Source organism: Setaria viridis, chromosome 5 (assembly GCF_005286985.2).
Source record: "Setaria viridis chromosome 5, Setaria_viridis_v4.0, whole genome shotgun sequence".
In the NCBI taxonomy this organism is placed as follows: Eukaryota; Viridiplantae; Streptophyta; class Magnoliopsida; order Poales; family Poaceae; genus Setaria; species Setaria viridis.
In genome coordinates, this window is record NC_048267.2 from 28969762 (window position 1) to 28995889 (window position 26128).

Sequence of the window (26128 nt, forward strand, 5' to 3'; positions counted from 1 at the left end):
CTCGCCGATCGATAGGAATCACAAACTCTATGCAGAATCAGGTGACCAAGTTGATAAGGAAGCCTACCAAAGGCTAGTTGGACGTCTCATCTATTTGTGCCATACAAGACCTGATATCTCATACTCAGTTAGTGTGGTAAGTCGCTACATGCATGATCTAAGGATAGGGCACTTGGAAGCTGTGTATCAGATTCTGAGATATTTGAAGAGTAGTCCTGGGAATGGCCTTTAGTTCAAAAGGAACCAACACTTGGATGTGGCAGGATATTGTGATGCTGATTGGGCAAGTAGTATTGATGATAGAAGGTCTACCTCAGGATATTGTGTGTTTGTAGGAGGTAACCTTGTGCCATGGAGAAGCAAGAAGCAAGAGGTTGTGGCCTGATCTACAACAGAGGCAGAGTACAGAGCAATGTCCTTAAGTTTAAGTGAGATGATTTGGATGAAGAACCTGTTATCAGAACTAAGAGTGTTAAGGAATAACACTATGGTGCTTCATTGTGACAGCCAGGCTGCAATCAACATCGCAAACAATCCAGTCCAACATGATCGGAAAGCTAGATTGTGGAACATTAAACCTGAAGTATGTAAAGTTTAGTGAACAGTTAGCTGATTGTCTCACTAAGGGATTAGGTTCAAATGAAGTTAAGATGATGGGTAATAAGATGGGCATGATTGATATATTTAGTCCATCTTAAGGGGGAGTGTTGGTGTGTACGTGTGTGTGCTATTGTATGAGACTAGAGAGACTCCCATGAATATATGCTCATAGAAGAAACAGGGGAGTGTGTGCTCAGGCAACACATCTCACCCAATTCCCCATATTAATTTTTTATTACTATTAGTATACACTGGTAGGCTCTTCCTTACGTTTCCGTGAAGAGATAATCGATCAAACTTTAATTTGCGAGTAATTGAAGCTGATTCCACACGAGATGACACAAAATTCCACGTATTGAAACCCAAGCAAGTTCGCTGTCATGCCTTTGGCATCTTTGCTAGTGGCCTAATGAAAAGGAAACCCAAAGTAATCGGAAAGGATCAAATGGACCGAATAAAACTGGGTGGCCTGATCAGGTCCGTCCCCTCCTGTCCTGTCTTTGTGAAACCGAAGAGGTGACATCCCAACCCCCGAATATTGAAGCGCCTAACTAAAGAACCAAATGGAAACGACGTATCCCAGGGCAGGGCATGGTGAGATGCTCCTGTCCTCCCAATGCAAGGGTCACCCATGGGTCATGGAACTTCATGAAAATTTTCTAGAAATTTGGAATTTCATGAAGAGATAGCTAGATACATGTCTTAGCAATATCATGAAAAATTTCGGAAAATTTTAAAACCTTTTTGAACGTTCCCTGCGTCGAGAGGGTGGGGGCACATGAGGTATTCTCAGCGCCGAAGACCTGGGTCGTCTCCCTTCTGCCAAGACCAAGACTCAACTGTGGGGGTCGTGAACAATATGAACATGTGCACAGAGTCAGATGAATGAAGCATCGCTTTGTTCTGGTCTCGGAGTGCAGCTTCAATGTGTTCTCAGCTTTCGCGTTCAAATAGAAACAACGAAAAATATCTTCTATTTCTCGGCTGAGTTTAAAGGTCTTCTGGTGCAAGCACAAGTTCCTTTTTCTTTTTGGCTTATCTGAGACTTAACGCATAGGAATATCTTGCGACTCAAGAAATTTCAGATTGACAGCTACAACTACAACTGTGTTTTTGCTCCTCATCGACGATCGACTGAAGAAACTGTTGATCGACCTTCAGTTTGTTGAATGTATTTTTATTAGTCAGTGGTGCCATTAGTGGACCGTTTTGAAGAATGCATGATGAGAACGAGATCACAAGTTTTTTTTAAGAAATTGCCATTGCCTAAGAGACCTTCTTTAGGAAGATGAACCCAGTCGTTTTGTAAGGAAATGGAACTTATCATTGCCAAGGCAATGAGAGATCAAAAGGCCTACTATGAGAGATTGGCTATAAATTCCTTCCCCTTGGCTCTTGCTTCCTTTGCTTTTGGAGCTTAGTGATATGCTTTTGTTCCTTTTTCCCTTGTTTATTTGGACATAGTTTCTATATTATACATGTGCAGCTCCACATTTTATTAATGAATGAATATCATTAGGGGCCTCCCCTCCTGTTTACCTTAAAAGGGAACTTTTTCGATCGGGTAGCAGGCCCCAACAGCATATGAGTGCAAAGTTATTGATGTCACTATCCGTTCCGCTTCCATACTGTATTTTTGAATGGGGCGTAGTCACCTTAGCTTATCAAGATAGCATCATCTTCTTGACATCATGATCTGACTATAACTACGTCATATTTAACATTTTTTGAGAATGTTTCTTTTTCAACTGGCCAAGAGTTATTGTTCTTCTACACAATTTTTTAAGTGGCCTAGAGTTTTGTAGTCTAATTTGGATAACACCCGAGGATGAAGATAAATTAGCAACAAAAATAACACTTACCAACAATTCCCAACTAAAAGAACTAGCAAATAGCTCTTAGAAAATGTCTAAAAACCGTTGGCTACTTGAGAACATTATACAGAAAGCCAGCAACCATCATCCATTTGTAAAAAAAGAACACTCAGGAAATGTTATGGAACTCTTGTACTGTACATTTTTTTCAGCCAATTTTTTAGCGTGTAGGTATATTTTTAGAGAATGGAAACATGTTCATCCTTTGCACAGCCTTTAGAGCACACAGTTGGGTTCATTATTGGAGCACATTAGCTCTAAGCTAAGATTATGATAAAACCAAATAAAATATGAACCATAAGCATTTTAAAGAAAAGCATATCATTTGGCAATAATTCTATTGATAATCAAACTCCACCCATTGTTGGGGACGAGGTCCTTAACATCCACCTCTAATGCATAGCATGCGCTCATGTCCTCCCTTAACACCATATCTTTTAATACAATAATCTCCAGTATCTCAACCAGTAAGAACCTCTGAAAATTAAAAATATTTAATATTTTAAAATCAAAACAATATTACAGCGACATAGCTATACATATCCCAACATAAAACATATACCCCTCCCAAGCCAACCCCCATCCATGAGAAATGTTTTTAGGTTTTCTTTAGGAATCATGGCTGTTCTCAAAACTGATGTAACAAATTGATAGTAAAAAAGAGATGTTGAATAGTTTTACTGCAAAAGGTACACCATTTTGTTCCCATTCAATTATCGTTTCACTAGGTTGTCTTTGTTCAACATATAACACCTCGTAATTAATTTCTATATAACTTAGGAAATTTTTGATATCTAAGGGGAGCTTTAGCTTCCAACCGTAGTTTTATGGGGAAAGGAGGTGAATCACACAATAGCACAAGAATACATGGAGCAAATCTCTTGGCCGTTCGCATGCATAGTAGTTCCACCTGTTAATAAGGATGTCCTTTTCTATAGTTAAATTAGAGCTTTGCTACTGCGGAGTGCGGACCATCCATTTGGTTACGTACGTCTAAATGGGTACTTCTTTATGAATTCTGGACCTGATACCTGATAGAGAGAGGCACAAAAGTGATGGGCCCGCGCATCTTCTGATAAAGAGGAAGGGAATACACAAAACTTAATTAGACAACGTTCCCAGCTAAAGTTGTATCGTAATTATGATGCCCCTTCCTTCACATGTAGAATTCTCCCGGGCTTATATATTTAATCCTTCACGCAGGGGACGACGCACACAGCCTTGAACTAATTCCTTCAGTTTAGACTAGCTGCCGAATGGAAGCTCACTGAGAAGGATGGCTGGCGCCGTGGCCGATCCGAACCATCATAGCATTGCCGTGACGGCGCCAGATCAGCCCCAAGGAGCTGCACGATCAACGGCGGTCGAGCCGCCATGGCTGGCTGCTCAGAGATGCCTGAACCGCTTCGTCCGCACCGTCGCGCTCTTGGAGAGGGCGGGCAACGGCCTCGGCACGCTCGCGTTCACGTGGGCGACCGTCGTCATCCTCGGCGGGTTCTCCACGAACCTGGGTCCGGATTTCTGGTACGCCACGGCGATAGTGTTCCTCGAGGCTTTCAGGTGCGTGCTAACCTCATTTCCTCCTCTTACAGAGACTCTTCATTATCTGACTTCCTTTCTCTTTCTTATTTATATGTGATTCTGGAGTGTCTATACGTAGTCTTGTTGTGACGCGATATAACCTCACTCTCTCCTTCGAGTACTACTATGCCATGTATGCTAAGAGTTTAAGAGATAAATCATTTATGATTAGTATTTGCCTAGTGCATCAATCCTGCTTCCGCGTAGGCTAATAATTTTAAGAGTACGTATTTGTCCTCTCTAATTTGTTTCTACTCCAACAAAATATCTAGCTAGCTTCTGGTCAGTAATAGTATGATAGGGAGCTTCATCTATATATCCTATGTTAACTTGTTGCTCAAATCACCTTGGCTTGTACTTTGTATGGTACAAACCGAGGACACAAACTGCATGCCCATCCTATTCGCCAAAAAAGAAAGCACCCATCCTTTTTTTGCAAAATTATTCTGTCTTCCTTTACGACTTAACTCTGTAGAAAGGTGCTTGTGCCGCCAGTGCAGCGATTCTTTGGGTTTTTGCCCTCACCGATCATGCAAAATTATTAAATATGTAAATTGATGAACCAAATGAATTAAATATAGGAACATCAACAATAAGTCCTGCCTCATGTACATAACACATGTGGCATCTACTTGTTACCTCGACTGACACTTGCACACTAACCCTTTGTTATTTAGAACAGATATAGTATATAATATTATTGTATTCCAATTCTCAAGCTTGATATTGCTTTACAACGAAGTATTTGTTAGGCATATATGCACATAGGTCCCATTCATTTCGCTGATCTCTTTTGCTCGTTAATATGATCCAGGGTGTTTAGCCGTGAAAGCCGATCAGACGATGAGTTGTTATTCAAGACAACAGGAAGCATTAGGCTGAAAAGGGTGAAACTCATAGGCAATGTACCTTATTACCTGAATGTAGGGATCGTGATGGTATCTCTGTACGGCACCATCGAATTTCTCCTCGTCCATTACAAATACCTTCCACAACCACCTCATCGCATGCCATATCACTTCGTTTTGCTGGCCGTGTTACTAGCGTTAGGGAGCATGGTGCAGCTTCCCACAATTGTCAAATACATGAAGAAGGGTCACCCATTACTGCAGGCAAGCCCATTAGTTGCAGTCCTAGCATTTGGTGGTGTACTCTTATGGACCAATGCTCCTGCACGATTTGCGGCATTGGTTGTTGCACCACTTTTTGTTGGATGCTTGCATAGTTTAATAGCGGCCTGCCTGAAAAAAACCGAAATACTACCTCATATTCCTAAATTGCTCCAGAAATTTGGTTCCTTGATATTCCCGGTTTGGATAGCTATTTCAGTGCCGATCGCATTTCGGTCTATGGGCATCCTCATACTGCTAGGGACGCTGCTTGTAGGCAACATCCAGATTCCCATGGCTCTGGCGCGGATCGGGCTCTCGTTGATGCGCCTATCCAGCAAGGAGAGCCATAAGGTCGTCCCGGGCGGTGAAAACAATAATGAGCACCTTGCACCAGCGCTCAGGATTTTTTACAGCATGGTGCTTGGCCAAGGGACGCTGTACATTCTTGCGTGCTTATGCGAGTCTGTACTCTTCCACTTCCTTCGGGGATATCTTGCAAGGGCACTAGGTGATGTCAAGGAGGGATTTGAATCTGTTGATATGTACTATGAGCATGCCTACGACAAGTGTATGGAAGATGGTGTGCTTGCTCAGGAGGACCTACATCTTGTGAGGTTCGCGGTTGACTCTCTCAACTCCAACTCACGCACCAGGAAGATCGCCGCGGTCCAAATTCTGCACTCCCTTCTTCTGCCACGAGAGGCCTCTAACAAATTGCCTGACTCAGACAGAACCACCTGCACAAAGGCGGTTGTCACCTTGATCAGCATGCTGCGTTGGACTGGTCCAGAAGATCAGATTATCAGGTTTTTCGCTGCAAAGATTGCCGCTGAGCTTGCTGGAGATCTCCTAATTGTTGGCATCCCAGGCACAATACAAATGGTATCTTCTCTTCTTGATTCTGATGCAAAGAATTCTTTGGTCAAGCAAAGCAATTCAGCTCAAATAGTGGATAACAATGAACAGTCCAATGATAATGGGCAACTAATAATAAGTCACGATTCAGCTACCACAGTGGACATGAAGGGGGTGGAAGTTCCTTATCAAACAGTAAAAATAATAAAAGATTATTCAGCCCATGCAGAAGCCAACAGCAAATGGTGGTGCAAAACATGGAAATTCTTGCTATCCGTCAAGGGGATGCTGTCAGTTCCAAAAGAAGGAAAAGAACCTTGGACGGATGAGGATTCGTTTCCTGTGCAGGGGATGATAATCCTTGAGAAACTCACTCACAATCCTGACAACTGTGCAGAAATCAACAGAGCAGCCGGACTCATACCGAAGATCATAGGCTTCATGAGCTATACCAACACGAACGCAACAAACATTAGCAAGGCGCGTCAAAAACTATGTATCACTTCAGCTTTGAAGTTGATTGCAAAGCTTGTGAGCACCGAAGGGGAAATTGGTTTGGCTCTCCGGCAGAAGATCTCAGAACAAGCTTTCCTACTCAGTAACCTCGCTGAAATTTTGGAGGATAGCCACACTGGAATGGATCAACAGCTCACAATGGTTATCATTTCAAAGCTTGCTCTTGATGACGAAACAAGACATGAGATTGGGAGCTTCCAATTGTTCATCACTAAGTTGATGCATGTATTTCTTGGTCGAGATGAATCAACAAACACATACTATGATTGTTCACTGCGAATGGTGGCAGTAGAAGCGCTGTCAAATTTGTCAATGGAGAATCCCGCCAACTGCTCATCTATCTTGGAGGAAACAAGATATGATCTTATTGATAACCTCAAGAAAATGATTCTGAATGATGAGTTTGCATGTTTTGCAGAAAGTCTACTGGAGAATCTGTGCTCTCACTCCAGAAACAAGCTGCAGCAACAAGAATCACGCGAGCACCTCTCGTCTGCCTTGCAAGGGGTGAGTCTTCTAAATTAGCTACATAAGGATGGTTCACTCTACATAAACGTTCATATAATCAGTGTTTTATGCATACATGTCTTCTACATTTGACGTCTTGTGTATCTTAGTTTTCCTTGAAGCAAAATTGACGGAGACCTGTGTAGCTTATTTACTTGTTGGTACTTTTGTCTGTGATTTTTGTCCACTGTTTGATCTGAAAAAATAATTACAAAAAATTAAATTTAAGGACTATTTTTGGTACTGGGTCCCACCAATCAAATTGGCAGTACTGGGTACTTCTCTTTAGGTATTTCAGGATACTTCCTTTGTTTCCACCGTTAGATTTCTTGGAATGGACGGCTCTCATTTTTTCCAACCATTCTAAAATTTCTCTTCAAATGACGTCATTGCATATATTGTTTCATTGCCATAAAAGAACTAATTAATCAAGAAGTTGCACAAATGTTTAAATATTTATGTTAAATGTTTAAATATTTATGTTACATAGGTGTTGGTGAAAATGATGGTTGCCGAGGGCAAGCAACTGGAGTCCCTTATCGGCCTCGCCTCGCAGATCTATACTGTGATCCCTGAAAGTTTTGCCCACAAGCTAGAGTCACATGCCAATGCAACAGGACTCGTTCAAAAGCTGGTGGTTACACTCAATTCCAATAAGAAACCAAGTCATGAATATCCAAGGATGAGAAGGGTCGTTGTTGAGATGATAATATCGGTTGTGGTCTCGTGTCCACACTGCGCAATCATTTTCAGAGAACAAGGGATGATGGAAGCACTGACCAAGGTAGAGAGGACCCCATCCAAGGTGGAAAAGTACAGGGTTTTCTTCGGTGACACAGGAGTGGTTCTGGAGCGCGGCTTACCTCTGCGCGACCTAGTAGCTAGAGCCAAAGGGCTCATTGATCCTTCAACTCCAACTCCAGGTGCTCAACCATTGTGACATTGCATGATTAATCGTCATTGGTCAATCACCATCTACTGATGATAAAGCAAGAGACCGAAGCCATACTATTGTTGTATATGTGTTCTTGGTGCCAATCTTCCAGACAAGCACTGTCTTTATATGATTAAAAGAATGTAGTATTGTATATTCTAAATTGGTTTGACGATGTGTTTCTGGTCGCAGAGCTTTATACTACTTAAAAGCTGATGTAAAGAGGAATATCATTTTTCTACTTGCAGATGTTTTCCCTATTATATTTACGGTTGCACCTCTGTAAGAGTATTAATTAATATTGCCTTCCAGATGCTATCTTGTGACTGAGAAAGGTGGGATAGGCACTTGATCCTGTTGTTACCGTCCATTAGTTCTTAAGCCACCATTTGCCGTTTGAAACGTTTTGCAAAGAGGCGCCAGGCTTCTTGGAGAGCCACGCCAAATACTCCCTCCATTCCAAAATACTATTCGTTTTAGCTTTCCTAGATACATAACTTTACTATGTATCCAGACATAATACGTATCTAGATGTAGCACTATATATTCTTGTATTCTTTCTTGCAGAGGAATTGGAATGTATGTTTGTTTGGTAATCATGCATGTGTGCTGACTTGTTAGATATAGGTTTAGAGTTTATTTTAGAATATTTTTAAAATGATAGTGGTGCGTAACTTTTTAGAAAATATAATAGACCAATGACTATGATTATTAGAGTTTACATGATTGATGTTTGGTGTTTCTAATTTTCATGAGAATTTTTAGAATTTGTCTTTTTTGTAGCGTGTCTTATGAGAACTAACGTGGAGTCTCTGATGGGAAAAAAATAAGCCACGTTGCTACAAAACTATTACTTTGAACTACCTCTCATTTGTGAAATATTCAAACACAATACTTATATAGATATGTACTTATTATCTTTATCTAATTATGATAGATTTTAGTCAGTAATTGGTCTATAACGTTTTCATCCAGATTTATCTTTTCACTTTGCATCGCAGGTGCATTTGAATTTATTTAATGGACCCTAAATTTGAGCTATAATTTTAACATAGAAATCTATATTCTCATCACTTCCTCTATATCTTTTGTAAATGGTGATGCACATCATGCGCACATACCTTAATTATTATATCATATACCAATAGATGATTTAAAATCATATATTGGTGTATATTTTAACGTAACTAAGGTGATTTGTATGCTTACCTCATATTATTTTTAGTAATGGCATATATATGTGGTTAATATAGATGCAAAATTATTTTTTAAGTATTAGTGGTCGGCAATTTAGTTGCAAATTTAGGGGATTATTTTAAATATTATTTATAATAGCATAAGTGGGTAGTTTTGATGAAGATTAGGGGGTTACTTTAGTTTATTTTATACAATGGCAGAGGTGGGTAGTTTAGATACAAATTTAGGGGGTTACTTAAAAATTTTTCATAATGGCATATGTGCATAATTTTATAGAAAACACAATAGATCCAATGACTATGATGATTTGAGTCTACAGGCCAGATGTTTTGCTTTTTTTTGAAAATTTCTCTGTGTCCACCTAGGATCATACGTGGCTGGAGGTTTCAAAAGAAGTCTAACATGCAGGTTAGAAACGTCACTTTCCAATGCATGCAAAACATCTTTCCGTGATGCATGATTCTCCTCCACACGCGTCCATTCAGCTCTGTACATCACATACTCCTACAACTGTTCGCAGAGTCGCTGGAAACCCTCTGGAACGGGCAGACAAAACAGCCAGAGGAGACTCAAAATTCTCTGGAGATGGCAGACATGAGACATGTTTGGGCTGCTCCTGAAAGATGTCTGGGGTCATCAGAAATCTGGTGATAACTGCCTACTGCCCTGAATGCTCTGCTAGCTCCTCTTTGTTATCCATTTTCCCTTTGCTTAGTTAATCTTGCATCTAACAAACCGGCCACATAAACACCCTAATCAGTTTAGCAACAGTTCAGCTAGCAAGCCGATCATCAATGGGATTAGAAAAAAAATAAACCGAACGAGTTAGATATAAGAATATTTCTTTTATTCAGCTATCACTTGATTGCAAATCTAATCAAAATGGCTTGAACAATTTACCACATATTTAAAATATCTAGTCAGTAAACGTGGCAAAGTTCTGCGCTCAAGGTTAAGGATATCAGTGTTTCTTTGCATATCCACTCAATAGGGTCTGTCGGGTAGGTACCAACAACACAAAGCAGAAATTGAGCATCCCGTATCGAATTAGACTCGGACAGCACACTCCAGAAACCACTACCAACTTGGGTTTCACTAAAAAATGACGCCGATTCAGCGAATATTGTTATGCCTTTCTGATTTGGGAGTGTCCGGCGTGGTTAGGCTAACCATTTCTGTATTGTGGTCGTGGTACACATGGAGTATATAGTTTATCAGCAGCACTGCAGTGGAGTGAACGCGCCACGCGCAAAGTACGTAAAGGCTGTAAAAGCTGTGATCTTAACAGTATTTAGCAACAAGCTTTCCGTCCGTCCAACCACTCCACACCTTTGTTGCCGGACTAATCATTCCGTCCACACTGAGTAGAAGTAATTAAGTGACAGACAGACCAGCGCCGAGCTGGTGGCGGAGTGAGGAACAGTAGCAAGCTAAATAGCCCAGCCCAGACCGGTGCCACCGTACATACGAGGGACCGACAAACAATGGCGAGCCAGAAAGACACCGGCGGCGGCGAGCTTTCCATCCAAGTGCCGGCTGCACGCGGCGTGTTGCCGGGTCGGAGGAGGAAGAGTGCCACAGCTAAGCAGGAGCGGAGGCTGAATGGATTTGTTCTCTTTGTTGCCTCGGGGGAGTGGGCGGGCAATGCCTTCGGCACGCTGGCTTTCCTTTGGGGGACAGTGGTCTTGCTGGGCGGGTACTGCAAGGACCTCAAATCAGAGTTTTGGTACGCAACGGCCGTGATCTTCATAGAAGCCTTCAGGTACCCTTAGTATATATCTGCTACCCTGCCAGATTAAAAGGGGAAAAACTAGTTACAGTACTATCGTTTTAGCTGCTACTCCTACAAGAATTAATGTGTTGTAGATAAACATCGATCTTGACGTTAAGACGGAGTTCTGCTATATACTGTGTTTTTTTTAACCTCCCCCAACACCTTAATACTCTGCTGTTTTGCTCGTCTTCAGGATGTTCAGCCGCAACTACAGATTGGACGACCAGTCGTTGTTCAGGACTACAAGGGCGATCAGAGCCATAAGTTCACCTTTTGTTCGCATGCTCGTGCGACCGCAGGAATGGAATGAACTGGAGGCTATCTTGGGTTTGTCCATCTATCTTCTTGTAAATTTGTTCCAACGGCTTCAACTGCAATTCGCGTATCTGAGCATCGTAATGGCGGTGTTAATAATTCTGATGAGCAAGCTGCAGTTTCCAGGGGCTCTTCAGCTGATGAGCCGGCCCCGACGGTACCGGCGGCTGCTGCTCTGGGCTGTCCTAGCTGCCCTCCTGATTCTCGCTGCGTTACTCATATGGGTGCGGGTAAAACCAGCAGCAGCGCAACCACAAGGTCGCCTGGGAAAGGTACCACTGTTGTGGATTGACCAAGATGTTATCTTTTGGGCTTCTCAGTTAGCAGCTATCGTAGCACAGGTTGTGGCAGTGTTACTTCTCAACTTTAGACCACGCATCATTGCCAACCTAACAGACCGACCCTGTGGCCGCAAACTGCTATCTTGGGCTAAAGTAATTCTAATCATGAGTTGGCTTGGTTATTTGGTGTCGCGTTACATCGACCCCCTAGCAACGGCACCAATATCATATTATTGGGCCCGGTATTTGTTGAACTCAATGGGCATACCATTAGCTACATTGGTTCTCTCACTTGGCAGCCTACAGACCCCGGCAAATGGTTCCTCTAGCCAACTGACTGACATCACCCTGCACATATGCTTCTTTGGCCAACTGTTGTACTCATTACTGGGCGCCTCAGACCTCCTGACAGTGTTTGCACTGCTAGTGGTGCTACTGGTTGGCAACCTGCAGATTCCGGCGGCTGTCGCACCAATTGTGATATCGTCGGTGCGCCTTGGTTGTCTGGCTCACCATGCTCACCAACAACACACTGAAAAAGACTTAGTGACATCTGTAGTGTTCTTCTACGTGCTGGCGCTCTGCCAAGGGACACTCTACATTGTGGCATGCATCTCCCATCTCTTCTCTTTCTTCCTCCGTAGATCCCTAGCACGCCAGTCGGGACTCAAAGGCAAGCGGGGAGCAAGAGCTGTCGACCTGTACTACAACTGCGTCTACCTCAAGTGCATGGAAACCGGTATCCTTGCTGCAGGGAAGGAGATCAGCCTCGCTCGCTTCGCCATTGACTCCTTGAGTTCCAACTCGCGCAAAGAGCAGCTCGCCGGGGTCCTCATTCTTGACAGCCTGCTGCAACAAAAGGAAGATCTCGTCTCAAGGATCGCCTGCTCCAGCAAAGCAGTGTCCGCCTTGATCGGCATGCTTGGCTGGACAGATGGTCACGACGGAGATATCAGGCTGTTGGCCGCCAGGGTCACTGCCAAGCTCGCTGGCAGCCTCAGGGTCGCAGCGACTCCTGGCATGCTCAAGTTGGTTTCCTCACTCCTTGATGCCAAGGATCAGCTTGCAACAGGATTAATTTCACCAAAGGATGTTGGTGGCAATAACACCCCACGCAGTGCCGGAATCAAACCATGGAGAAATGATTCATATGTTAGCCGGCGTTGGCGGAGGATGAAAGAAAGATGGACTGTTCCGGAAGAGCCGCCCTTGACGCATCAGGACTCCTTCCCTGTGCTTGGCATGCTAATTCTCGAGAGGCTCGCTTCTGATCATGACAACTGTGCAGAAATTTGCAGGGCCACGGATCTCATCTCAAAGATCTCAGGGTTCGTAAGCTACATTAGCGACAATAGTGTGCAGCAGAAAGCAGTGGTCTGCTCATCATTGAGCTTGGTAAGGAGGCTTGCAATCACTGGCGGGAAAGTGGGCGTGTTGCTCCGGCAAGAGCTGTGGGAGGACCCCTTCTTGCTGGACAACCTTGTAGGTATATTGGAAGATAGCCGCAGCAGCATTAAAGTATGGGAGCCAGCCATGGATATCATAGCTAAGTTGGCCTTGGCAGAGGAGGCAAGGAAGGAGATTGGGAGCAACAAAGTGATTATTGGCAAGCTGATGCACGCATTTCTTGGGCGATATGGACCAACCAACATGCACTACTGCCAACCGTTGCGATTGGCTGCAGGAGAAGCACTGGCAAATCTTGCAATTGATAACCCTGAAAACTGCTTAGTCATCTTGGAGGAACCGGGATACAAACTTATCAAGGATCTCAATGATATGCTATGGCACAATGAGTACAGATATGTTGCTGCAACTCTTCTGCAGAATCTGTGTGAGCACTCCAGAGACAAGATGTGCAGTCTAGGTGCAAATGAGCACCTCTCGTATGCCTTGCCAGTGGTGAGTCTCTCAGTTTCTACTTAGAGAAAGTTTTAGCTGTTCACTTAAATTTTTTTCATCTATAACTACGTGTGGAAATCTGTTATAATATGGATAACACAACAATAAGAGTGGCAAATATACAAGTTTCTGTTTTCCATGCACATATTTTTTTGTTTTCATTATTGCCTAATAGTTATGAAGCAATCATTGAGTTACCTTACATCTTGAGCACACAATATGCAGGTGATGGAAAACATTATGGCTGTGGAAGGAAAACAGCTGGAGATCCTAATTGGCCTTGCGTCACAGATCTGTAATATCATCCCTGAATGTGTTGTCCACTCTCTTGAATCACATCTTAGCGTATCAGCATTTGTTCAGAAAATGGTGAGTGCACTCCATGCCAACAAGAAACCGAGACCTGAACACCCAAGGATGAGAAGAGTGATAGTTGAGCTCACAGTATCCATCATAGAATCGCATCCTCACTACTCAACCATCTTCATAGAAGGAGGGATGATGGAAGCTCTGTCAAGGATAGAAAGTATCTCATCTAAAGTGGAAAGGTACAGGATCTTCTTTGGCAATGCAGGGGTGGTTTTGGAGAGCGGCTTACCTCTGCCAGCTACAGTGGTGAGAGCAAAAGGGTTATTTGATTCTGCAACTTCAGGAGTCCATCATTGCTCACCACATATTCATTGATTATATATTATTTTGTTGTCATTATGAAATATGTGGCACGGAGCCATTTGTAATCAATTAGGAAAGAAGGGGATTAGAGACGGCGCCGAGCAAGGTAGTGCAATTGGAAAACGAGCTAACACTCGTTCTTCATTGTGTTTTTTTTTGTTTGATTCTTTGTAGCAGAATATGTTTAGGGGATTGGGGACGAATTTTGAACCATAAGATTTTTTGTGGTTCCAGGATAACCGAATCATGTTTCTCTTATTATTCATTTTGTTCTACTAGTCATCAACCCGTGGAATCGCATGGGTTAGGTTGGAAAGCTATTTTTATTACTTCCAGTAATTTATTGTGGCTTTTCCTATAGGTTGCTCAATTCCTGAGGAAGGGGCATACCTCAAAATGTTAAGTTATAGATATTAGTCGAGCATGAATTTTCTTCGTGTATAATATCGATTTGAGTCTATCATTTTTTAGCCTACCTTTTGTGTGCATTATGTGCTGGCCTTGCTAGCCTTACAAAAATCAAGCATGAAAGAACCCAAACACATTGAACATGTCTTTGTTGGAAAACCACATATTGCCTTCCTCATTGTCTTACAATCACGCTTTTAGCTTAGTTTTAGTTATCAACTACATAATCTACATTTTTCCAGTAAATACCCCCTCCGTCCGTCCACGAAAACTTCAATTCTATCATATAAAAAAACTTAAGAGTACAGTCCTAGATATTGGACCACAAATAGGGCCCACTTAATTACCTGCATGACGTGATTTACACCAGCATAAAAAGAAAACACGCCTCAATTAGTGGATTTGGCTAATTAATCAGGGTATCAAGGTAATTTGACAATAGAAAAAAATATAATTGCACTCCTAATCGGAGGGAGGGAGTATTGTGTTACCTCGAAGCCGTTGCCATGCCCTCACAGCCAAGTCATTCACATTATCCACCCGGTGCTCATCTTTCTATATAGGGTCCGCCTCCTTTCTATTTATTTTCTTTATTAAAAAATGAATGCAACTGAATGTGAGAGATACGAAGAGGGCAACAGGCACAGCCGCACAGGGTAAGCAGATCTCAGCAACGATGCGCGAATCAGCAGGCAGAGCAGTCCAGTCCATCACCTGAACCTTTAACTTCTCATTATGATTGCGCATCGGCTTCACACGAATATGCACTAACCTCCCTAACTACCGGACGCTCGACGGGTATCGCTTAGTCGGTACTAAATGTCACTCAATTTAGTACCGATCAGTCCAATCGGTACCAAATGCGTCATTTAGTACCAATCAGTAACACCAACCGGTACTAAACCGCGAGCCACGTCACACTATTACGGACGGCAGTTTAGTACTGGTTGGTTTTAACTAAAGTTTATTCCTTTTCTTTTTTGTTTACCCTTTTTGTTTTAATTCGTATCTGTATGCGACGAAGATTTTACTAATAATATTACATTAATATATCAACCCATTCAAATCCAAGTATCACAAGTATCAACCCATTCAAATCATTAACACTCGATAGTTCATACATCAATACTTAAGATCTTAGAGAGAACAAGTTCAAATCCATAAGAAAAGGATACGGTATGAGTACATCCATGTATGCTACATATTTAATAATTCACTTCGCTTATGTAGATATGCCACATAGCTTAAGTCTCCAATTGTAAAGCCTATAACTTCATCAATATAAGCTAGAGCATGAATTAGTGCACTCTCCAACTTCACAAGGACGGTCATATGCACTATCATAAATCTCGAACAATGGAGACGGCGTCAGCTGAAATTGCTTGTAGAAAGTAAGATGAGCCTGGAGCTTGAAATCTCTGGTGCATATCGGGTTTCCATCGGTGTAATTGTAATTCAACACATACAAGATTTAAACTAGAATCGCATGAAAGCTCATTGCCGCTAAGGTTTGACAAAAACATCCTAAAAGAAGACAAACATGATGAAATTTAAAAGATATAACATAATTAAAAATAAAAGGACGATCAGAGGATGTGACTCACACATGAAAAGACATCGGGTTGTGCTCATATCTGACCAGCAATACGATAGTGTGACGCATACCGGACACCAAAGATGTTCTGGATCATTTCTTTTTTAAAAAAAGATAGTGTATCTCTCACCTTTCTTTTTTGGCAAATTTTGCTATAGGGCACTGTATTTTCGTGGTAGCTGACGCTGAAACCGGAAAAATTCGATGTGCCATTTTCAGCGCAGCCAATTTCACGAAAACACAGTGTGGCGTAGGCGCGTAGCTAATCTTGCTAATCTTTTAAGCTCTTCTAGTTGGCATAGTAAGAAAGATGTCGAAAGACTGAATGCTCTTGGAGAGGACAATCACTGTTAATCCGTTATCCTTGATCCTCTTTCAGAATTAAGATTACCGTCGTCCGTTCTGCATCTGTTTCTGCGATTAGGCCGGGCCCAGCCAAAGCAGTCCAAGCCTAGATTCGGCCTCGGTCCAAGTCCATGCAAGCCGACGATACAGGGACCCATCTGGCCCACCTGACAGCGATCAGACACGGCCTCCCACCTGCTCGAACATCGCGCCCAGGGAGTCCCAGACGGCCTCGCATCACTGACAGCTGAGCCCCAGTTACATGGTCCCACAGGCCATCGAAGTCGACCCCTCCCAAACCAAACACGCCTCCCCTGATCCTCTCGGCCATCGCATCTCCGCTTCGCCTCCCTTCGGTTGCCTCCTCCCGCGGCCCCGCTTCCCATCCCCAACGAGTCCCCGACGCCACCAAGTCCAGCTCACCCACGCGCGCGCTCACCGGCCGCCGAGACGCCCTCTTCCCCCGCGGGAATCTGAAACCTTCTAGATCGTCGCCGCCCGACGCGGCCGCCCCCCTCCGGCTCCGCTCGATCGGGTCCCGGAGGCACGGGCGCACCCGCATTGCCCACGCCGGCCGGTTTCCGTTTCGAAATCTTTGATCCGAGGGTGGTTGTTTTTCCATGTGGTGCCGCCGGCGCTAGGGTTTCGTTCTGAGCGTCCAAGGCGAGTCAGATGGCGTGCGACGGCGGCGCGAAGGAGCAGGAGGACCCGAGCGCGGCGCCTGCGGCCCCGGCCGTGGTGGTGGCGGCGGCGAGGGCGAGGGAGAGGGCGCTGCGGCCGCCGAGGCCTCGGAGCCGCAAGGGGCTCGGCGTGCGGCACCCGTTGAAGCACTGCCGGTTCTTCGCGGCGGTCCAGATGATGGCGAATGCCAGGGTGAGGGAGGCGGGGGAGGCGACCCTGGTGGCCGCCCTTGCGGCGGCGCAAAAGGAGAGCGAGAGGGAGAGCGAGGAGGTGCCCGACGTGCATGGCGGGTGGAAGAGGTAACACCTCCTGGATTGTTGCTAATGTTTGTTTTTGTTGGCAAGTTGTAGGCTCCAATCTGTGGGTATTGGTTGACAATTGAGACCTTTTCATATGAGGCGTTTGGGTTCTTTTGAAACTTAGTTGAAGGAGTTCTTTTTGTTATAGTTATATAGAGCTTGAAGTGTGCGCTGCTTATGATTTATCAAGTCCATGTAGCTTGTAGCATGTTAGCACCATCTTAATTAGTTCGACAAGACTTTCCTGTTGAATCACTTGTGAAACATCAATTATTAGTACATTACTTATCTTTGTAACAAGCCCAACTGTATCAAACACTGATGGATGACTACCAATTTTTAAATCATTTATTAAGCAACACAAACAACCAATTTTTTGATGTTAATTTACAGAGATTATCACTGTGTGCTCATCCACTCACAGATTATATAAATTGTTTTACCTGAGAATGCATGGCAGCTGCAGATGTAATTTTGAAGTTTGGAGTGTGTGGGTGTGTGTGTTGTGGTTTCCCTTCTTCTATCAATGCAATGATACACAGCTCTCCTGGCGCGTTCAACGAAAAAAATGCATGGCAGCAAACCTATTTATTCATAATACCTCTCTTAATTGTTTTCCTTGTGAATATATGTGCTTGCAGTGAGGATGGGAGTTTAAATTGTGGATATTCAAGCATTAGAGGTAGAAGAGCAAGCATGGAAGACTTCTATGACATAAGATCATCTAGAATTGATGATAAACAAATAAACTTATTTGGAGTATTTGACGGTCAGGCATTCACTTCTCTGAAACACCTTTTTTGCACTATTTAATGAACCTCACACCATTCATCATTACAGGTCATGGAGGTACCTGTGCTGCTGAGTATCTGAAGAAGCATTTATTTGAAAACCTCATGAAACATCCAGCTTTTGTTGCTGATACTAAATCTGCTATAAGTATGATGATTTCTCATATATCTTTACCTTAAAACAATGCAGTTCATTTAGTATTGAATTGATGGATCTACCAATCATAAATTGCAGGTGAGGTCTATAAAAAAACTGATGCAGATTTCTTGGATGCTGAAGGCAATATTCAGGTTGGGTCAACTGCATCAACTGCAGTTTTGGTCGGTAACCATCTATATGTGGCAAATGTTGGTGATTCACGGGCTGTAATATCAAATGCAGGCAAAGGTTCTATTTATTTTCTTAATTTCATCACTCAGTCAGTATTGTATAGCCTTGTATGTTACCATGACAGCAATGTTGTAGTCTTGCCATAAAAAAGTTGATAATAATGTATCATTTATTAACTTGCATGGTAACTAAATTAGTGATGAGCATGTATGTCGATAGGTCACCCACCATCATGATTCCTGGCCTAAAAGAAATGCGATGGACATCATATAACAGGGATGTCCAAAACTTTGAGACTGCATCTTTTATCACTGACTGGTACCACAACACAGTTTAATGCTATTTTAGAGTCCAGATGAATATGGTTATTTTGAAAATTTCAAGAACCACCCCACAAGTTTGGTGTTTTTCAACCACCCCATGACTACAAATTAACCAGCTACCTACCCTTATAACTGCTGTCAAGATGACCCTAATCCCAGCTTGGCAGTGATCATTGGGTGGGTGAGCAAGCACTGAAGGCTCCTATGTCTTTGTTGATGGGAAACAGACATGTTTGTTAGCCTTCCAGTAGAAATATCTTCTTCACCAGGCCAAGCGGGTTATTGGGAAAACACTTAGACACATATATGTGGTACAGCGATGCATGCTCGGCAAGTTAGGACAGTGATGCTCCCATATTTATATTTTACTTATTTGGTTCCCTTGCTACGGTGTGGCTGAAAGAAGCACTGCAACTTATCCAGTCTGTACTAACATTTGAATGTATACTCATCCCAGGATACGTTGGTTAGCAGTTAAAGCAATTTATCACTCTTATTTGCAGCTATTGCACTCTCCGATGACCACAAACCAAACAGAAGTGATGAGCAGAAACGGATTGAGGATGCTGGAGGAATTGTTACATGGTCTGGTAAGTCAAATTGATCATAACAACTGCTGTTTTGATTTAGTGTGTGTATTTCTGTCAAATTTATTACAGTTTCTATCTACTTAATTGAAATTGAATTACGTATAACATCGACAGGGGTTCATAAAAAAGATCTTTTAGATGATAATGGTGATTGGTAAATAACTTTGCAGGAACATGGAGGGTAGGTGGTATTCTTGCAATGTCCCGGGCATTTGGCAATCATTTGTTGAAGCGATTCGTTGTTGCAGACCCTGAGATTCAGGTGCCCTTCAGTCCTCATAAACTTCGTATTTTATCCATTGCAAGGGTGGTAAATACAACACTGGAATGTGTTATCTTATGTCATTTATGCATCTGATCACAAATGGGGAGGCAGTTTACTTACTTGGAAACTTATTGCCAGGATCAAGAAATTGATGGTGAATTGGAGTTTCTGATTTTGGCTAGTGATGGGCTGTGGGATGTGGTGTCAAATGAGGTTAGTGTGACACCTGCCAAATTTGGTACACGTATATGCTGCGTTTCTTTTTATGAGTAGTACTCCCATCGTGCTTTCTTTCTAAAAAAATGTATGTAATTGCATATGCAGCACTGGACCATAAATAGTGACTTCTGCATGTGTGTTAACTTGTTTAGTATTTCCAAAGGGGACACTATTGGTAATTGTTTAGGTGCTACAGTTGAAATTATTTGGTTTGAGTGCCAAATAAACATGACTACTTCCTAATATTTTAGCGTTGTAGGTGAGTTTGAAACATATTCAGTTCATTCCTTGATTGGAAGTATGGTCATTTGCAAATTATTGCAAAAAGGAACCTTCAAGTTATCAGCAACAGTAGCGTTCATATTGGATTTTTGCCATGCAGATTTTTTGTTTTCAAAACCTGATTATTAAGCTCGCATGGATAGGATTTAGGTACAAATTCAAATTGACAGCTCCACCTCCGCTGTTTATTGCTTATTCAGCCATTAAAAATTCTCAAAAATGCATGCTGCACTCATCGTGTGTGTTTGGATTTCAGAAACAAAAAATGGTGTGATGCGGATCACTATACTTTCTCTCAAGTCATGCATGAAGTTTTTTGCACAGACATGCAGTGATGCTTTTCCTCAACACCTTGTTTCACGTGCACATAGAAACTAAGGATCAGCGGAGATAAAGCTTCGCTTCCTGGTACTTTCCTAGTGTCTGCTGATATTGTCCCTGTTATTGTTCCAGCATGCTGTTGCATTTGTTAAGGATGAGGATGGCCCTGAAGCTGCAGCCCGGAAGCTGACGGAGATCGCCTTCAGGCGGGGGAGCACTGACAACATTACCTGCATTGTTGTAGAATTTCGCCATGATAATATGACTGATGGTTCTCCCCCATCAGCCGATCAAAGTTGATTTCATCATTCTTTTCTAATTATTCCAGATTTGCTGGCATTGTCACCACATGATGTAGCGGCTCGAATGGTTTCTTCATTGGCTTTGACCTGTGAAAAAAGGGGGCATTTTTCCGAGATTTTCCTTGCTGTTTTTGTTTCTCTGTTCCCCCCAATTGCTCGGCTTCCTTGCTGCGTTGTATGGATGTTCAGACAGTGCTGCGTTAGCACTGGGAACCTGAGCACCCAGGTTGGTACTGGGTGGACGCACGTCACAGTTGCTCGGCTGCCTATTACTTTTCGATCTGGACGTATGCTCCGCTACAGCGCTACTTGCTCGATTGCTGACTGCAAGAGATTGAAAGTTTGCCCCCTCCCCCTCGGGTGAAATGACACAGGAAGATGGCAAATGATTCCTGGTGCTCTTATGGTTTTAGTCCTTCCCCTGTAGTCTGCGATCTGCATTCAGTGTTTGCGTTGCAGGCACATTTTTGTCTGCAACTAATTCATCTGTCACCGATGCTAGCTTGCAAACACTAGCGTGAAATTGTCCCATGTAGAATAGGCTACCAAGTAGGCATGTAAATGAACATACAAAGATTTTCCAGATTCACCTACTAGTGAATAATGTTTTTACTTTCTGTGTTTTGCACAAAATCCAAATGCACAGTAACGTAGTCAAGGGCGTTAGCTGCTGACTGCTGTATTTGTGGGTTATGGATCTTTCTTCATGAATAAAGTACGCACTCCTTCTGTCCCAAATTATATGTTATTTTAGTTTTTTTAAATTCATAAACTTTGTTATGCATTTAAATACACCCTATGTCTAAATTCATAATAATATCTACTCCCTTCATCTCACAAAAATTATTTGTTTAGAAAATTTTAGACAAGATACTTCTATGATTGCTAAGACCAAGCAACATTATCTTCCTCTTTTCCCTATACACACACCATGCAGCTAGCCTATGTAAAAAAAATCCCGCAGCTAATGGTGCACATTGACATAACCCTTTTTTCACACACACATTCTTATGCAGTAACAAAGCAGTTCTAAGAATATTCAATCTGCCACTTAAAGTAGCATTGTGGGAGATGCTCAGGATGGCGATTAGGATAGTACCACACCTGTTGCTGTATCGTTAGCATGGCATGTTTATGCATTTTCCCATGACTGAATGCAATATCTGCCATGGTGCATGCCTCCTGCATAGCTCAACTCTATATTCCATCATGATGTACATGCATATATGCAGTAATATCTTAGGTTTATTTACTGCCAGTGTGACAAGCATTAATCCCTTGTTTTACATGGAGTCTCAGTGAGTTAACATGGGTAACCCATGGTAATGCCTTCATGCATAAATTTCTAAACTTGGATCAAAAGTGATTTCTCGATTAGATCTTGAACTGTGACAGTGATTCAAAGAATTAAAATGGAACAGAGGTGTACATCACGTTGTAGTTGCCTGATCCTGTATTCAGAACTACATTCTTGTATATGCCTGAAACTGTTTGAAAATAGCAGTTTGGCCAGCCAGAGGCGTTAAATACTACAACCATGCTTGTAGTTGCATATGGTTACAGATATTGAATTGAAATGACACGGATATCTGGCTAGTTACATACATATATTCTAAGACTTAGCCCTATTTAATGTGCATATCATTCTCACTTATAAATGCCCTATTTTTTATGCATTCCTGAATTAAATTATATATATACATGGTTTATGTATTGCTGATTAAATCATGACATTGGTGGATTGTTTTCTCTAAGTTGACTCGTGCTCCTCACTGTGTTTACTTGCAGAGTTCCCTCCCTCCTCCAGCGTCATGGACATCAATGAGATCCATGAGTTCTTCTCACAGGTGAGGTGCCGGTAGCCTGCCTGCTTGCTCTTGGTGTTTCGTGATACATGTGTGGCATAGTGCTGGTCCCTTGCAAGTGTGAGCATATAGTGCTTTGACTCTATTATTTTACACCTAGAGATCTCCCTCTAGGTGTTAAGGCCCATTGACTCATGCCCATCTACATACTGCATAGTTCTGCACATTATTGAGCAGCTATCTAAGATTTGGAGTTGTAGCAATAATTGGGATAGTTTGGGCCCCATTGTGTGCTAACGTAGACAACCATAAATTGTGGTGACAGGCAGGGTGGATAGTAGCAGTAATAAAACTGTAAACATTCTGCAATTACCCCTGACCCTGAGTGCTATTGTAACTTCACTACTTTTGGCATTTTCTATTTGTTATGTACTGCTGAATTAAATGATATTGTACTTCATTAGGCAAAAATATGGTTATTGAGTAGGAATAATATGGCTCTAGAACTGGCAGAATAGTATACTTTATCAGGCAAAAATATGGTTTTCATTAGGCAATAATAGTATGCATCTTGTAGATTAGGTCAAGATGATGCAACTAGATGAGGGTGCAAGAGTAAGACTATAGTAGGGGAAGCTGCAATAGATGCAAGCATAGATGCATTTGTAATAGGACACCAAAGCCATTTCATTTTAGGTCTAGTACCAATTCTCTCATTGTCATTCATTCATTAGGCAATAATATGCTTTTGAATTAGCCAAATAATATGCTTCACAAAGTAATAATACAGTTCTGAATTAGAAAAAATACACTCTAAATTAGGCAATATATAAAGAAGAATTAGGCAACAATGTAGCTCTAGATTATGCAAAATAAGATACTTTATTAGGCAATTTCCATTGAGCATTTAATAATTCTATTTTTGATTGCTTGCCTCCACTAGTAGCTCACATACAACTACCAGCGCTGTTACCAAATATCAAAGCTAGTTCTTAAGCCTAGCCTGACTTTTTTTTTGTGTACATCTGTACAAGTGAATAAATTTCACATCCTAATTTTTGGATTGATTTTTTATTGTTGATACCATTAACTTCTTTATCTCTTCTTGGCAATCTAGTACTTTTTCAGTAATTTTATAACATCACCATGATATCTTTCTTTTTTATGTGGTATGTTAGTTTTCTCCTTGTGTTTCTCTCACCGATAGATTGTTGATGTTCATGTCACAGTTGTAAATTAGGCAAAACGGTGTAATTCATTAGGCAATAATATGCTACTGAATTAGGCAAAACTATATACGTCATTATGAAATTAAATATTATCCATCAATCAGTTTAATAATGTTCAATAAACATTTTTCAAAATCCCTTTTGATGGGTTCCATTCGTTAGTAGTTCACATTAAACTGTAAAACGCTTGTAATGATGTTCTGAATGATATTTTTTTTGATACGCAGTTGTGCAGATACCCATGCCTCAAAAAAAAATGATGTTTGAATGAACTGTGTGTTGTTGTTGATTTTTGGCTTTCAGATTTGGACGGGATAGAAGCAATTTTTGCTTCAGACGGGAGCTTGGATGATGTTTTTTTCTCCATTTTTATGTGCTAGCACATTATTAATTCTAATTTACAGATCATGTTGTAAATTTTTGTTCAACAGGAGATATGTGATGCATACTTGTGCAGTGCTGAATTTTATTGCTTACATTTTTGTTCCCGTTGGCAAATATGGGCTTGTGTTTCTGGCCGGAAATCATACGTGGGTCCGCTGAGCAGTGGCAGCAGGAAATCCTGTGGCAGCGCCGCAGTGGCAGTCCTCTGCGCGCTAAAAAAAAAGCAGTGGCAACAATTTATGTCTGAAAAGGAACGTGGGGACAGTAGCTAATGAATTTAGCTTTCCTAATCGGGGCGGCCGTATGGCCGGCCTAATTTACGCGGGCCGTAGGTTAGCTGCGTCCGTTGATTACACGTCGTTTGGATTTTTCTAAATTTATAGATATTATTATACATTTAGATATAGTGTATAGGTTTATAAATATTATTATGCATTTAGATATAGTGTAATACGTCTAGATGCATAATAATATATACTCCTTCCATCCGGTAAAAAGTGTCATTTTAGTTCTGTCAAACCATCTTATATTTGATAAGCTTATATAAAAATATATTAATATTTTTTTAGTCTAACAAGTTTTATTAGATTCGTTATCAATATATTTTCATAGGTTACCTATTTCATGTTATAAATATCGATACTCTTCATTGTAAATTTAATCAAACTTAAAATAATTTGATTTAGCATAAATTTAAAAAGAAACTCTTTGCGAGACGGAGGAAGTACGAGCTTAGGAGAGCCAAAACTACTTACAAAAACGAAATTGGAACGGAGGGAGGTACCAGTATAGTTGTCCATTCGGACCGCCCGGCTTGGTCCGGCCTGAGCCCAGCAAGGCCCGTTATTTTTCGTGCCGTGCCGTGCTGGCCCACGGGCCGCACCGGCGGCCCAAGCATGGGCTCGCAAAACCTTTTTCGTGCCGGGTCGGCCCGTAAAGCACGGCCGCTTCGAGTCACCGCGAGGCATGACGGGCCCTCATGGCATGCTGCCTGTGCTGTGCCTGTGCACCACTGCAGAGCCGCCATCTCATGCGTGCCGCCAGTGTCGCCCCCCGCGCCGTTGAGCCCCTCGCCGCCCCTAGCCCCTCACTGCCGCTGCTGCCGGCCCCTCGCTACCGGGCCCCTCGCAGTCGTCGCCGCTAGCCCCTCGCAGCCGGCCCCGCTCGATGGAGGCGCCGTGCTCCCTACGTCGACGCTCGAGCTCCCCGCGCCGCCGCTTGAGCTTCGCTCCGCCACCGGCCGGCCATGCGCCACCGTGGCCAGCTTCTCGCCCTACCGCCGCCGCTCCCCGACCAGCCCCACGCCGCCGCTCCCAGTCTTACTGGCTTTACCGCTAGATCTCGTGGGGGTAGGGGGCGGCTTGGTGCCAGTCGCCACCCGCCAGATGCGAGAGCCAGGGAGGAAGCAGCGACGACAACTCAGGCGACGAGGCCGTAGGAAGGGCGAGGCAGTCGCTAGATGCCTAGATGCGAGAGCCGAGAGAGAGGCGGCGGTGGGGGTTTGGCCGTCTGGGGGGTTGAGGGAGAAGGAGGACCGGAGGGGTTGTGGCTTGTGGGCCGCATAGCAACCGGGCCATCAACCGTGCTGCTGGTAAGTTTCGTGCGGGGCCGTGCCGCCTATCGGGCTGAGGCGACGGCCCACGCCCGGCACGAGCTATCGGGCCGGATCAGCCCGAGCCAGAAGGGTTACGGGCCGGGCTGGGTTTAGAATGGGCTAAAAAATCGTGCTTCATGCCGGGCTATCAGACAATGGGCTGCATGGACATCTATACCGGTGTGTCGTAAACGGCCAGCAAGGCTTTAAAAGCGCCCTGGAAATATCTTATCCTCTCGTCGCCG

At 42.9% G+C, this 26128-nt stretch overlaps 3 protein-coding genes across 3 annotated transcripts; all 3 read left to right on the plus strand.

Annotated features, from left to right (window-relative positions):
* The first annotated feature begins 3630 nt into the window (after nucleotides 1–3630).
* LOC117858358 (uncharacterized) lies at nucleotides 3631–8242 on the plus strand. Its single transcript, XM_034741415.2, has 3 exons — nucleotides 3631–4034; nucleotides 4870–7045; nucleotides 7536–8242. Exons 1-3 carry the CDS (start codon nucleotides 3751–3753, stop codon nucleotides 7983–7985), a joined length of 2910 nt encoding a protein of 969 aa, XP_034597306.1. The 5' UTR covers nucleotides 3631–3750; the 3' UTR covers nucleotides 7986–8242.
* A 2331-nt stretch (nucleotides 8243–10573) lies between these two features.
* Nucleotides 10574–14583, plus strand: LOC117855817 (uncharacterized). Its single transcript, XM_034738205.2, has 3 exons — nucleotides 10574–10938; nucleotides 11144–13448; nucleotides 13674–14583. The coding sequence occupies exons 1-3, from the start codon at nucleotides 10661–10663 to the stop codon at nucleotides 14130–14132; spliced, it is 3042 nt and encodes a 1013-aa protein (XP_034594096.1). The 5' UTR covers nucleotides 10574–10660; the 3' UTR covers nucleotides 14133–14583.
* A 2215-nt stretch (nucleotides 14584–16798) lies between these two features.
* On the plus strand, nucleotides 16799–20987 carry LOC117859094 (probable protein phosphatase 2C 7). Its single transcript, XM_034742278.2, has 8 exons — nucleotides 16799–17447; nucleotides 18089–18216; nucleotides 18288–18386; nucleotides 18474–18626; nucleotides 19396–19482; nucleotides 19653–19744; nucleotides 19886–19960; nucleotides 20702–20987. Exons 1-8 carry the CDS (start codon nucleotides 17140–17142, stop codon nucleotides 20867–20869), a joined length of 1110 nt encoding a protein of 369 aa, XP_034598169.1. The 5' UTR covers nucleotides 16799–17139; the 3' UTR covers nucleotides 20870–20987.
* The last annotated feature ends 5141 nt before the right edge of the window (nucleotides 20988–26128 follow it).

What these genes read in the sequence shown, in the direction of transcription:
- LOC117858358 (XM_034741415.2), top strand. Translation starts at nt 3,751, where the DNA reads ATGGCTGGCGCCGTGGCCGATCCGAACCATCATAGCATTGCCGTGACG. An exon ending in GTGTTCCTCGAGGCTTTCAG is followed by an intron (nt 4,035 to 4,869) that starts GTGCGTGCTAAC and finishes AATATGATCCAG; the next exon opens with GGTGTTTAGCCGTGAAAGCC. An exon ending in TCTCGTCTGCCTTGCAAGGG is followed by an intron (nt 7,046 to 7,535) that starts GTGAGTCTTCTA and finishes TATGTTACATAG; the next exon opens with GTGTTGGTGAAAATGATGGT.
- LOC117855817 (XM_034738205.2), top strand. Translation starts at nt 10,661, where the DNA reads ATGGCGAGCCAGAAAGACACCGGCGGCGGCGAGCTTTCCATCCAAGTG. An exon ending in ATCTTCATAGAAGCCTTCAG is followed by an intron (nt 10,939 to 11,143) that starts GTACCCTTAGTA and finishes GCTCGTCTTCAG; the next exon opens with GATGTTCAGCCGCAACTACA. An exon ending in TCTCGTATGCCTTGCCAGTG is followed by an intron (nt 13,449 to 13,673) that starts GTGAGTCTCTCA and finishes CACAATATGCAG; the next exon opens with GTGATGGAAAACATTATGGC.
- LOC117859094 (XM_034742278.2), top strand. Translation starts at nt 17,140, where the DNA reads ATGGCGTGCGACGGCGGCGCGAAGGAGCAGGAGGACCCGAGCGCGGCG. An exon ending in GTGCATGGCGGGTGGAAGAG is followed by an intron (nt 17,448 to 18,088) that starts GTAACACCTCCT and finishes ATGTGCTTGCAG; the next exon opens with TGAGGATGGGAGTTTAAATT. An exon ending in TTGCAGACCCTGAGATTCAG is followed by an intron (nt 19,745 to 19,885) that starts GTGCCCTTCAGT and finishes ACTTATTGCCAG; the next exon opens with GATCAAGAAATTGATGGTGA.